The sequence below is a fragment of the Blastomyces gilchristii genome (genome assembly GCF_000003855.2).
Source record: "Blastomyces gilchristii SLH14081 genomic scaffold supercont1.1, whole genome shotgun sequence".
In the NCBI taxonomy this organism is placed as follows: Eukaryota; Fungi; Ascomycota; class Eurotiomycetes; order Onygenales; family Ajellomycetaceae; genus Blastomyces; species Blastomyces gilchristii.
In genome coordinates this window covers 6,637,283-6,649,762 of record NW_003101682.1, presented here as the reverse complement: position 1 = coordinate 6,649,762, position 12,480 = coordinate 6,637,283, and the positions used below count along the sequence as shown (strand labels likewise).

At 45.8% G+C, this 12,480-nt stretch overlaps 3 protein-coding genes across 4 annotated transcripts; 1 reads left to right on the top strand and 2 right to left on the bottom strand.

Moving 5' to 3' along the window:
* Positions 1-3,169: 3,169 nt before the first annotated feature.
* BDBG_00708 lies at positions 3,170-9,774 on the top strand. Of its 2 annotated transcripts, none has more exons than XM_002629416.2 (2): positions 3,170-4,732; positions 4,790-9,662. In XM_002629416.2, the coding sequence occupies exon 2, from the start codon at positions 4,841-4,843 to the stop codon at positions 5,672-5,674; it is 834 nt and encodes a 277-aa protein (XP_002629462.1). In that variant the 5' UTR covers positions 3,170-4,732; positions 4,790-4,840; the 3' UTR covers positions 5,675-9,662. The 2 variants fall into 2 exon arrangements, with proteins under 2 accessions (XP_002629462.1, XP_031575970.1); XM_031720000.1 differs by having other exon boundaries at positions 3,445-4,732; positions 4,793-9,774.
* On the bottom strand, positions 6,307-9,915 carry BDBG_00707 (nitrate reductase (NADH); the record flags this gene model as incomplete). Its single annotated transcript, XM_002629415.2, has 6 exons — positions 6,307-7,099; positions 7,171-7,294; positions 7,389-7,771; positions 7,833-7,996; positions 8,093-9,508; positions 9,640-9,915. The coding sequence occupies 6 exons, from the start codon at positions 9,913-9,915 to the stop codon at positions 6,307-6,309; spliced, it is 3,156 nt and encodes a 1,051-aa protein (XP_002629461.1).
* A 587-nt stretch (positions 9,916-10,502) lies between these two features.
* Positions 10,503-12,283, bottom strand: BDBG_00706 (alcohol dehydrogenase (NADP+); the record flags this gene model as incomplete). The annotated part of the gene is made up of 12 exons (XM_002629414.2): positions 10,503-10,588; positions 10,660-10,823; positions 10,893-10,990; positions 11,048-11,176; positions 11,264-11,328; positions 11,391-11,526; positions 11,593-11,665; positions 11,729-11,748; positions 11,827-11,911; positions 11,979-11,992; positions 12,064-12,151; positions 12,237-12,283. 12 exons carry the CDS (start codon positions 12,281-12,283, stop codon positions 10,503-10,505), a joined length of 1,005 nt encoding a protein of 334 aa, XP_002629460.1.
* Between the last annotated feature and the right edge of the window lie 197 nt (positions 12,284-12,480).

The following is a 12,480-nucleotide window of genomic DNA, read 5'->3' as shown; positions in this document are numbered from 1 at the left end:
TCTCTAAAAGTGCTATTCTACATCATCACATACTGTTGAAGTTAAATACTGCTTATTCATAAGATCTTGACAAGAGATGCAAGTATAGCTGCTCAATTCACTGAATATCTGACTATTTTCATCTGTACTTTGTAAAAAGCAGCTGTATTATTAGTACAGACACTCTGTTCACTGAACAGTCATGATATTGAGACTGTACTTTTTAAAAAAAGTGGAGATCTGTACAAAATGAATGAGTACACACGGACGCACTGAACAGGCTCTAACTATTCTAGAATAATAGAATCCCAGATTAGTCACCCGAATGGAACTCAAATCCACCCGCCTCAAAAGTGTATACAGAAAACTTGACCTTGCTAAGTGCGCCACTTGACCTCATTACATAATCATGACCCCGACCTCAGTAATAATCAGTTGGTAATTGACTTTCAACCTTTCAATTCACTCATAGTCTCATTCATTCAGCTCATCAATCAATCAAAGCATGTATAGCTGATTCATAATCAATTAAATAAATAGATAAATTCATATAGAATATAAAGAGATATTTTACAGAATTTTAAAATATATCAAGATAAAACTATTTAATAATTGATTTTAAATTGATTTTAAATTGATTCTGAATTGATTCTGAATTAATTATTAATTAATTATAGTAATAAAATAAATTCAATTTATATATTTAAGTAATTAACAATTGATTGAAAATCAGTTGATAATCAATTCAGTGTAAATTATATAAATACTTACTTTATTATTAAATTCAAGAATAATTTCAGTATTAAATTGATTTTAAATTGATTTTAAATTGATTTTAAATTGATTTTGAATTGATTGTAGAATTGATGTTAAATAATTGAGTGATTTCAAATTACAAGAAAAGATGTATTGAGTGAGGTCAGATAGTGACACAGGCCACATTTGTGAGGTCAGCTTACATAACAAGGTCAAGTGGCGCACTTAGCGAGGTCAAGTTTTCTGCTTCCTGGCCCGAAAATCCGAAATGAGTGCTCGTAATTCCAGAGATGAGAACATGCGGCTGAAAAAGAGTTTGCCCGAGTGCGGGTTCTCCAACAATAAATATCCAAATGTGCTTTGACTGAATGTTGACGCGAGTGGTAGGGGCAAGTGATCTGAGAATCAAAGTGTCTGATTCTTCTACAGATCTATCAACACAAGCTATTTCCTTTTGTTTTGAATCTGCAAATGATCCTTGTAGTTATGTTGTATTCTTAGAAGACCCTTTAATATTTTGATTGCGTTATTATAAGTGGAGGGTATTTGTTTCTTATTTTAGAGCGCGCGTCGCGTCCACTTGCACGCTTCAAGGTCTTCAAAAACAGCTCTTAGGCCCAGTCTGTGCTCGGCTATGTCACGTGACATATCGCTGTTGCGCTCGGAATTGTCTGAGTGTGCGGGGCGCTAGTCCGCAATGGGACGCCTAGGTCCAACTGGAGCTAACCAACTACCATGCCGGCGATATCTCAGATTTTGGGCAAATCATTTTCAATGACACTTACTCTATCATGTTAAGATGTTAAGTATGTCCATTTGGCCAATCACTTGACATAAATTCCACCAGCCAACTAGAAATAGATTGGTGGGTCAGATTCGAAGTACTTATTATTTGAACGTCACGCGATATAAGGCAATCAACACTTAAAGAGTTGGAATGCTCTCTACTTCACAGTTCTTTTAAGCTGACAGCTACCTTACTTCATTTACATTACAAAATCTTAGAAATCTCCCCACACATATTCCCCATCAATAATGACCGACTGGATTCGAAAAAAGAGGTTGGTGAGCTGTCTACACAGTCTCAGATGAGAGCTGACAACATTTAGTGTTTATAAAATGGCAATTTATGAATATGAGTAGCTCACTATAGCTGCTGTTATACTACTCATCAAGCATATAATAGAGTTGATCAACAAGAAGAAGAATAAGACGAAAGAGACAGGTATCACTGGGAGAATCCCTCTCTCCTGAGCCGCTGAGTGGAGTCAACTTGATGTCATGGAGTTGCTTCTCAACCAGAGTGCTGAGCTACACAGAACAGAGCGGAATGAAAGATCAGCTTTAAGCTGAGTGGCAGAAGACAAATCTCTTGCAGCGATTGAACTGCTGATCAAAAGAGGTGCGGATGTGAATCTGCAAGATGTGGAGGGAACTGGGCTGCTTGGCTATACTCACTGAGCTGGGCATAGAGAAAACTACAATCATGTGAAAAATCTACTTTGAAATCATAGTGCAAGAGATCCAGATGTTGATTTAACCTCAAACAGAGCACAGGATTAGGGATTAGTTTCCTTAAAGATTGTTACACCTTCATAGTTCGCTATGAACTGCATCAAGCAGCCTTCTTGAGGCTTCCTCGCTTTCAAGGTCTATGCTGATTAGTAGCCTCTACCTCAGCTGATGGAAAACTCTCTGCTGACTCTCAGAAAGCATGTCAATCAACCAGAACATATTCTCTCCCATTCTCTATGTATCCAGCAAGCTGTCTATAACTCGAGGCAGGTTCACCCCTCTGAGTACATTCTGGGTTTGAACAGTGTTCTTGTCATATATTGAATTGCTCCTCTGAGGAGTGCTTCGTGCAACACATCACAACAGATAAACAGTCATTTTCTTGTCTTCTAATTTCTCCCTGACCAAGAAACACATGGGAGCTCTGAGAGTATGCTGCACGCTTGCGTGGTGACTCAGGATGCAAGTGGGTAGACCCAAGTCCACGCTTGAGAGACTATTTTTCGGCGCAATCAGGCAAGGACGTTGGTGAAGGCGTTGGCGATGGGGATGGCACTGCGGATAGGGACGGCGTGCGAACGTTTTGGTAGCTAGAGATAGAATCATTGTGGTGTTCATCACTATGAATAATAATTAGGAAGCCTGCTCTCTGTAAGAACCGGTTAATGGAATAGAGAGGTAGGGGCATGCTTACCAGGGCTGGTGCCTACTCTAAAAGGCGAAGCTTTGGAAAATGTTGTTTGAAAATCTCCCTTTTTGAGAAAATCAAGCAGCTGGGTACGCAGTACTGCAGCCCCTGTTTCCAGTAGTTACTGAAAAAGTATCAATTTTCCCAACTTCCAGTGTCCCAGAAGGTCGCACGATGATGAACAAAGCAGAGGTTTCAATACCGAAATCTCATGACAATATTCGCCGTTCAGAATCATCTCAAGTGCCTGTGTGTCTCTGGATTGAGGCACTTCAACAGAGGCAAGCAGCATATGAAATTCATCTCGTTGACGAGATTCAGGCGGTGATGCGCGCGAACTGTTGGCACTTGACGGTCAACAAATAGTAGTCAATCGCGATCCACCATCGAAAACGCCTTGGGCAGTCGCCGCCGTGTGTCCCCACCGCCTGGCAGAGGCCAGCCAAGAATTGGGGGCCTCAGGTTGCCCCATTTTGGCTCATTATTCGATCGTAGTTTTAGCGTCCAGGAACTGTGTGCTGGGCTTGAAGGAAGATGTGCATTCTTGGGATATTTACTCTCAGGTCCGTCCATTCACGAATGATGTCTTGGCTATTGTCAGGACGAGAACAACCAATAATTCATGCTCAACATCAACAATTGTCTTCCTCTTCCTCTTTCTCCTCCTTCCCGTCGCCCTTGTGCTCGGTTGTTGATGTGGAAGAAGGTCGCCGAATGTGTTGCTTTGTCATCAAACCTAACGTTTCAGCCTCCTCCCGGCAGCAAAAATACGATGAACAACATCTTCCATCGCATCCGGATAAACGAGTGCAGTCCTCACCGGTCCGGCGCTTGTTCACAATAGTTCCTCCTTCGCCCGCCCTAGATATCAAAATGAGGCTCAATCCGGGGTCCGGAGGATTTGGCAGCAGCCAATCAGCCGCTTGCTCTCGCTGGAAAACCCCCTTTTGCTCGGCGAAGGGCACTGGGTTCTAGAATCCCTCTGCGGAGCCTTGTGCAGAGGGTAAAATGAGCTCTGGCCAGAATACGAAGATAATTGCCAATAACAGTTGACTATTCGATCTGCTGCCAGAATTATGCAAGGGAAGCGTGTTGAGCACTTCGTGATTGTGGACCAGGTTGAGGCTGAAATTCTGCATCCTTGAAGCACTACTGGCCTTGCATTCCAAGAATCTATCAAAGATATTTTCGATATTGTTTTGCGCGCTCGCTGTGCCTCTTAGAAATTCTGTTAATTCCCACGAGGTTTCAATGATCCGCAGAGAGAGTTTGGAGGGCGGGCAAACCAGCATCTCTAGTTTCCGAACGGGAATTTAGAGTAAGAGAAGTAGCCAATTTGATATGGTCATTGGGTCTCGCACCGTCGCACGCTCTCTGGGCCCAATGGAAAGGGCAAGCACTTTTCCCTGCCATTGTGGCGGACTGGCGCCAATTGCAGCTAGCCTTGATCAACACACCATCGCATCCACTCGCAGTCCCACATTTTTATCGTCTGGGGAGGGATCAAATGAATGTAAGGGTACATACGAACAGAAGGCAGATTTCCAGCGCTTCGCTTCGTTTTACAGGGGCGCAGTGACAGCGAATTCAATTGAGACAACTCTTCGGCAAAGGCATTTCCGAGGAATTCTATTCCCCCTTGCCAAAATTCATATAAGAATGGCGCTGCCTTGCGAAAACAGCATCTCCATGTCCATACGTTGGCCACCTACCCACACTCTTTTATCCTGTACTTTCGTTTCCACAGTCGCTCATTCGGTCTTTACCTACTAAGTTTATTCGTCTTTACTATCGGTGGGTTTCTCCTATTTGTGGTTGGCCTACCAAGATGTTAACTAACAATTTATCCAGCAGTTATCACCTGCCTGACGTTGTCTACGTGACACTCAAGAGCCCAGCACCATGCCTTCTGTAATGAAACTGGCACTCACCGGAGCCGTTGCGCTCCTATCCGCCCTTCAGGTCAACGCCGCCGCTTGGGAAGCCCGCCATGGTATGACTCGTGATCAATTCCAAAAGAGCTTCGATGTTCTCGAGGCCAGGAACTACAGCCTTGCCGAGGTCAGCGGATACACCCTGAACGATATCCCCCTCTTTGCTGGCATTTTCGAGAAGCACGAAAAGAAGCCTACTTTCGCCGCCAGGGGCGAAATCGATGCCAAAGATTACCCTGACCTGTTCTGGAAGCTCCGTGGTGAGGGTTATCGACCCACTGTCATCGATGGCTACACCGTCAAAGGAAGCGCCAGATTCACTACCATTTGGGACAAGGCGTCCAAGGATCCCTGGGAACAGAGGATCGGCATGTCTGCCGAGGGATTCCAAAAACTTTTCGACGAGTTCCTTAAGGAAGGATATCGTCTGACCTATGTTAGCGGCTACGCTGAAGGAAAGGAGGCCCGCTATGCCGCGATCTGGGAGAAGACCAACAAAAAGACCGAGTGGGTTGCTCGTTTCGGCCTCACCAGCAAGCGATATCAGGAGGAATTCGACAAGAACTTGAAGAAGGGCCTCCGACCAGTCCAGGTCAACGGTTACTCCGTCGACGGCAAGACTTACTTCGCTGCCATCTGGGAGAAATCCAACTCTGTCTTCGTAGCCAGACATGGCATGACTGCCCGGAGATACCAGCAGACTTTCGACGATTTGGTCAAGAGGGGCTACACCCTTTCCGTTGTCAGCGGTTATGAGGAGCGTGGCTGCATCAAGTACGCCGCTATCTGGAACAAAGATTAGATTCGGCCAATGTTTCCGCTTCAGGGAAAACGTGTTCGAGGGTCCGTAGGTATCTTAGGACCGGGCAGAACGGGTTGCATGAGCCTGATAGCGCTGTTATCCTATCACAATTAGTTTATAGATTTGAGGGATCGAGGGAACTATTTTATCTTTATTCACCTGCACTTTTATTAATGAATGTACTATTTTGCACGAGTCTCCACACCAGCAATATTATATTTAATGTGTGCTTCGTCACCAAGTACTTTGCACTTTCGAAACTTCCTATTTTTCTTAAAATTATGGCTAATTATATTACTTATTAAGAAACTGGTTCTGCCTGTGATTATCTACTTGGCATTAATTTTTGAACTTCACCTCAGGGCTATGAATGAACTTTTGGCATGGCTTTGGACCCCGGTTATGGCCGCTTTGAGGCGCTCTTTGGTTGTGGCACCAAGTACGCGTCGCCAGGAACGTACTCCGTACAGAGTACACTGCTGATGAAAGCCAAGAGAGAAGCACTAAACATGGAACAATAATAATCGGTGAACCGAAGGACAATCAATCTGGAGTATTAGGTGTGCAGATATTACACAAAACGGGCACCACCGCCACCACCACATCGCCTATATCCTGAGGCTCTCACTCACTCAGAACCCGAAAAGGTTTTCATCCTCTTTATACCCCCAGTCTTTCAAATTTGGTAGCGCTGCCATCTTAATTAACCCAGGCGGTCCACACAGAAGGGCGACGTTCCCTTCCTCAGGCCTAAACCCATATTTCCGGATAATATCCTTATTCACCAACCCCTTGATCCTCCCCTCCGTCAACTCTTGCTGCGGATTTGAAAGAACATGCACTATTTGAAACTGCTTCGGGTGCTGTTTCGCAAATTCACCAAGCTCATCCACTAACAATATGTCATCCTCTGTTTTGTTCGCGTCTATTACTCTGAGGCGGGTTGGGTCCTTTGAACCGCCAGGCACCATATCTGAGAGGAGAATATGCGCTATGAGCTGGTATCCGGGTGTAATGCCAGACCCGCCAAGGATTAGCGTGACGTTTTGAAATTTGAGCCTCTTGCCGTCAATCACGAAGTGGCCTTGGCCTTCATATTCAATTACACCTGCGGGGCCTTTGACTTCGACTTCTTCGTCTACACGCAAACAGTCCAGCACGTTGCTCATCGTGCCGCCCGGCTGCTTAGAGCTTGGGAAATATGTCTTTACGGCGAGCTTAAAGGTGCCATCTGCTTCGCTTTCGAATATGGGTCGTACAGGTGTGTAGGGTCGAATTACCAGCCTGTCAGCAAAGTGGAATCCCAGCTGAATGTGCTGGCAAGTCTTGAGGCCAAGTCCTTTTGTGCCTGGTGGGAGAGCAAAGGTATAAAGTTGGGTGTCTTCAGAAAGTCGTTCTTTCTTGCGGAGGCGGACCTGGGTCCATCTGATTATTGTGAATAAGCCCGTTAGCTAATTATCTTTATGGGACAATATCGTTTAGGAGAGGTTCATTACTTGTGACGCTGGATCCCAGAGCCAGAACTAGTCGAGTTGGCCGTCACCCTTGCTTTCGCGCTCTCTTCAGCTTGTTTCTTTATATATTCTTTCGTCTTATCAGTTACAACACCAAGCACGCATTCTGTTTGTTGTGTTAGCGATGCACATTTACGAGGGCAGTGGCATCTGTGCCGCAATATCCTCTCCAAACGTTGGACTCTACAGGATGTGCATACCGCTCAATTTCTGCTGGGCATAATCATCATGGATGCTGTCAAATTCCTCTGTGGTCTCCGCATGAACCCTCCCGGCATGTGCCATAATGGCAGCTTGGCCGCCCGGGTGCCAGCCGAGCACGCTCGTGGCATCGTAAACTTTATTGTTGATGACGATCCAACAGTCTGATTCCGAGTCATGCTTTTCAATCTCTTCGCGAGTAAACTGCTTCTGTGGAGCGGCCACTTCATGTCGGATCTCATCAATCTGCTCCGGCTTCATCCAGCCCCCTTCACCCGACCCTGGTTCTGTAGGGTGCCGGAAGGTGATCAATAGATCACCAGATTTGGGGTCCTCGACGACGATATTTCTACGGACGGTGTACCAGCAGTTGTTCATCATACTAAATTCGCGAGGCATCATTAGTTACATGTCTTGCATAGTTCTACGCAAGGTGTACCAACCCCAATAAATTCCAGTTCAGCCTTTCCGATTGGCAATTTTTGAAGACGTCGAAACATCGGACTGTGATACCACTTGCTTGGGCTAAGTGTGCAATGTCGACATCCACAGACCAGTGAACCCAAGTCCAGAACTTTTTGCCATGGCGAATTGGTGCGTCCGGAAACTGAGCGACGATAATGATTTTAATCAGTAATTCCCCCGTGTCATGGCTTCCACTGGTTTGCAGACTGAAAATGATGGCAAGCATGGATGTACTCACCCTACGGATACAATAAAGCCAGTTTTTACCTTCGTCTAGACTAACCTCAACACGCTGAACCTCGTGGCCTCCTCCAGCATATGCATACCCTTCAACCCTATATTCCTTCCGTTTTATATTGTTCTCTGAGACTAGATCCAGTGTCTCTCCATGGGCAGGTTTAACAATCACAGAATTCAGGCTTTGTTCGTTACACGCAGTGCTGGGGTTGGAAAACATCGCCTTCGCAAATTCTGAATCCATTTCAGTGATAAAATCAGGCACCACGCGATTGTCGAACACATGGTAATAACTATCATTTGGCTTGTCAGACGTCCAGATGCGCGATAGCCATTTCACACATCTTCCACCGACATAGCCAGGAATAATGACGCGCACAGGATACCCATGATCCGGTGGTAGTGCTTTATCATTCATCTCATACGCAAGAATAACATCGTTATTCGGATCCATGGCATAATCCAGCGGGATACATGTTGCATACTTGCCCTCGTTGGGTTGATCTGCCCCTTCGAAGTTGACCCAAGTCCGCCGTTGTGAAGCCTCCGGTGATAACCCTGCTGCAAGGAGGACATCTCGAAGCAGCGGTCCTTTCCAATACGCACACCCACAAGCGCCAGGTCCCCAGTTGAACCCTTTTGACCTTTTGGTCATGTTCACTTCCTTCCGTCTATTGCCGTCACATGCAATAAGAACGGGAATATTAATGGCATCAAATTCGTCCTTCAGCTCTTCCATGGTCAACACTAGCTTCCCATTTTCGACTTCAAGTCGATGAGTTTGCCAGCGCAAATGAGGGACAGAGCCGTGGTTTCGTACGAAATGGATTTTATTCGGGGTAATGAGACCGGCGTCGTAAAGCGTGTTCAGTGGCGGTTCGGAGTTGAATGGGTGCTTGCCCGTGAGGCGAATGAGGGTGTCACTTCTCGGAATCCAGTTATCCGGAGTAAACTGATCAGCCTCATCTATGCAAAATTGTCTCTGATCTTCATAATGGGCCATCGGAGACTTCCCCTTGCCGTCGTTCCTTTTGAGAGAATGCATGTACTTGTTCTCGTGCCGCAAAGCGCGCAAAAGTGCAATCTCTTGCGCAGAGTACTTTTGCTTCAAACCATCACCCTTTCCTGCTCCTGATTCCTTCTCGACAGCTTGTTCACTTTCGTTCTGTTTATCTTGTGGTTCCCTGGAAGCATAGGCGTCTTTCTGGGTGGCATTCTGTCCACGTTCCCGTCGCCATTCATGCTCCTTCTTTAACTGTTCCTCCTCTCCCTGTGTCTTTTTGCGCTCTTCTTCCTCCTTCTGCCTCTTCTGAATATTTGCAGGCCAGTCTTGTTGATTCTTGATAAAGTCTTCCGTTGTATGTAACACATACCGCCACCCCTTTGAAAAAACTTCAGGTCTTTCCAGATGGAAGTCCTATGATCGCCGCATGGTTCGAGCACATCATATTAGTGGAATCTAGATCAAAGAAGTCGGAGTAAACAAAACACAACCTAAACAAATCGTCCTTCAATTTGACCCGAGAAAAAGGAAGGAGTATAGTATACTTCCTGCTTCGTCATAACATCCCTCACAGTAACCAGATCCCGGCGCTCCAATCTCTTTTTCAATTCCTCCTCAATCTTGATTGCATGTTCCTCATGCTCCAGCTCCTCTTTTAACCACTCGTCTCCCCGGTGAGTTAAACCAGGGAAATTATTTCCCCCGTTGCGAAGTCCGATACGGTGCAATCCAGCCGTCCGCCAGTCTGGTTCCTCCTCGATTTCCTTCTTAGTTGAGCCCGGGTGGTACCTCGGGCGAGTGTGATGGGCGTGCGGCGTCATTGTCTTCTGGCAGCACAGTGAACTGTGATTCTATCAATCGTTTTTTCTTAGAATGAAAACGACTCACGTCGCGCTTGATGCTCTCGGCGGGTAAATAGAACAGAGAGATGGGGGGTTAAGACACATTCCACAGTGTGGCGTTTCGAACTTCAATTCTCATATAATTTTAAAAGTCCGTAGGGCTAGAAACATATTTGCCAGGAAAACTTGGCTTCAGTTAGCATGGCTGTCCACGTTTGCTACAAGTATGGTCATTTCGCAGTACCATTACCGCAGTGGGTTATCCTTCATTGTTAATTGGCTAGAGATCGCGGATTTAGACCTTCTATTGGACAAAAGAGGGCGGTACATGAAGGTGACCAAGTAATCGGGAATATGAGCTATGACTTCACCTGAAAGGATGTTTTGACGAAGGTTGTGGGCATGACATCAGTCGAGCTAGATGACATAATCACAGGTGAGAGTGTATATACACAAATATATGGACATTGATCTGCGCTGAATACAGATTTCTAATTCTATCTGGGATCCAGAAACTCCATGCGGTGTCTATTGAGTCTACGTAATGGATCTCCCAGGTCCGCCATCTAGAGTTTACTTCGCAAGACGACCTCATGCGTCGCCCCCTTCTCCGATTCTTCTCCAAAGATATTGATATCCCATCGAGGGGAGTCTAGCGAAAAAGTCAGTTAGCTAACGAGAGAACCGGCAGATTCCCTAGATACATCGAGATCGTCTACTCACAGCATGCGTAGGGCGTATTGTAACGCCGTGGCACTTTGCCCAGGGCGTTGATGCTAGCAATATCCTCTTCTGACAGCTCAATCTCCATGAAGTTCTCGACGATTCGTGCAGGTGTGACCGATTTGGGGATGACGCTGTGGCCACCGACTTGAGACCAAGCGAGCCTAGAAAGCAAGATATTAGAACAATACGAAGAAGAGCGGCTATCCTCAAAGGTCTTTGAGCAGACGTACAGGACTTGAGCGGGCGTGGCAGAGAGTCGGTCAGCAATTGTTTGAATTTCTGGGCGAGTAAGAAGAAGTGGTTCTCCGATCATATTATTTCCGAATGCCTGTTTCCAAACTGTTAGAATTATCGCAAATGATGAGTGGATGGATGCAAAACTGACTGAGTAGGCAGTGATGAGAATGCCCTTCTCTTTACAATAATTCACCAGCTCCGTGCTCTGGAGTAGAGGGTGACGTTCAACCTGGTTGACAGCAGGCACGACGCCCGTTGCCTTGATAAGAGCTTCGATCTGTTTGGAATTTGGAAGGTCAGAACCAAGAATGTATGGGGAGTCTGACAAATGTATAAAGGATTCGGGGTCAACTGGACAACATACATGTGAAACTGTGTGGTTGGACACTCCTACGCTTCTGACTTTGCTCTTAGGGAGGTTGGTCATGGCTATTGCAGGAATATTAGCTACGATTATTGACTAGAAGTCACATATCAAGATCCTCACGAACCTTTCCAGGTATCAGCAAGTGAGACGTAATCGTCGATTTTAATGTCCTTCTTTGGGTTGGTGCTTGTCGAATCGAGAGGGAAGAGTTCTGTGTCAGATCGGTACTCGAATGCAACGGGCCAGTGAATGAGGAAGAGCTAGGGGGAGAAATCTGTTAAGACAATTGCTGCACATCAATGGCGACAAGGCTTTTGAGAACGTACATCGAGATAGTCGAGCCCAAGCTCATCCAAGCTAATATCAAGCGACCTCTCAACGTGCTCCGGCTTGTGATGGCTTTTTAGGAGGATAGTTAGTTAAAACTCGAACGAGGCCAAACAATAGCTGGGTATATCGTACGTGTTCCATAGCTTGGAGGTCTACTTTCCAAAACGGGCTTCAATCAGCATCTCTCTGGGACGGGACCAAATAGGGGGCCTTTCCGAGAAAAAACTTACGATGAAGATGTCTTCCCGCTTCAGTCCGGGTATTTCCTTGAAGGCTTTCTTCAAACCTTCGCCAACCTCTCTCTGGTTTCGATAGCTGGAGTACATATCAGTACTCGGATTTCGAGCTGTGCCGTCCCTAGCAATATAATAGGGGAACTTACATATGGGCAAGGTCCTACACAAATATACCTATTGTCAGCACCTATCTCCACCTTTCGGTCCAGAAGGATCACACAATGTTCTTACAAGATGTCGGTATCCAGCTTTGAGTGCCTCGAAGACTCCAGTGCCGACTTCACCAGGAGCGGCCTGCCATGTGCCATAGCCAAGCAGACTGCAATTCGGAAAGAGGACAAGAACAACAACCCATTAGCCTGAAATGTTTGCATCTTAATTTTTATGTCCCATTGGATACTCACGGAATCTGATAGCCGGTATTGAGAGTCGCTTTCCTGCCGAGAGACATTGTGATGAAGTGACTAGAGCTGATGTGGATTGATTTGATAGAGGACTAGTGTCCGTACGAAGAAGCAATTTAACGTGAGTGTGTTATTGAAATTGTTTTTTTTTGGAGATAGAATATGAAACCAGAAAAAGGAGCCCACTTCTACTTATCCGAACTGGTGCCCCTCTTTAAAATTTCCATCTCTCCGGTTGAGTTTA

Coding starts and splice junctions, on each gene's coding strand:
- BDBG_00708 (XM_031720000.1), top strand. CDS start 4,841: ATGCCTTCTGTAATGAAACTGGCACTCACCGGAGCCGTTGCGCTCCTA.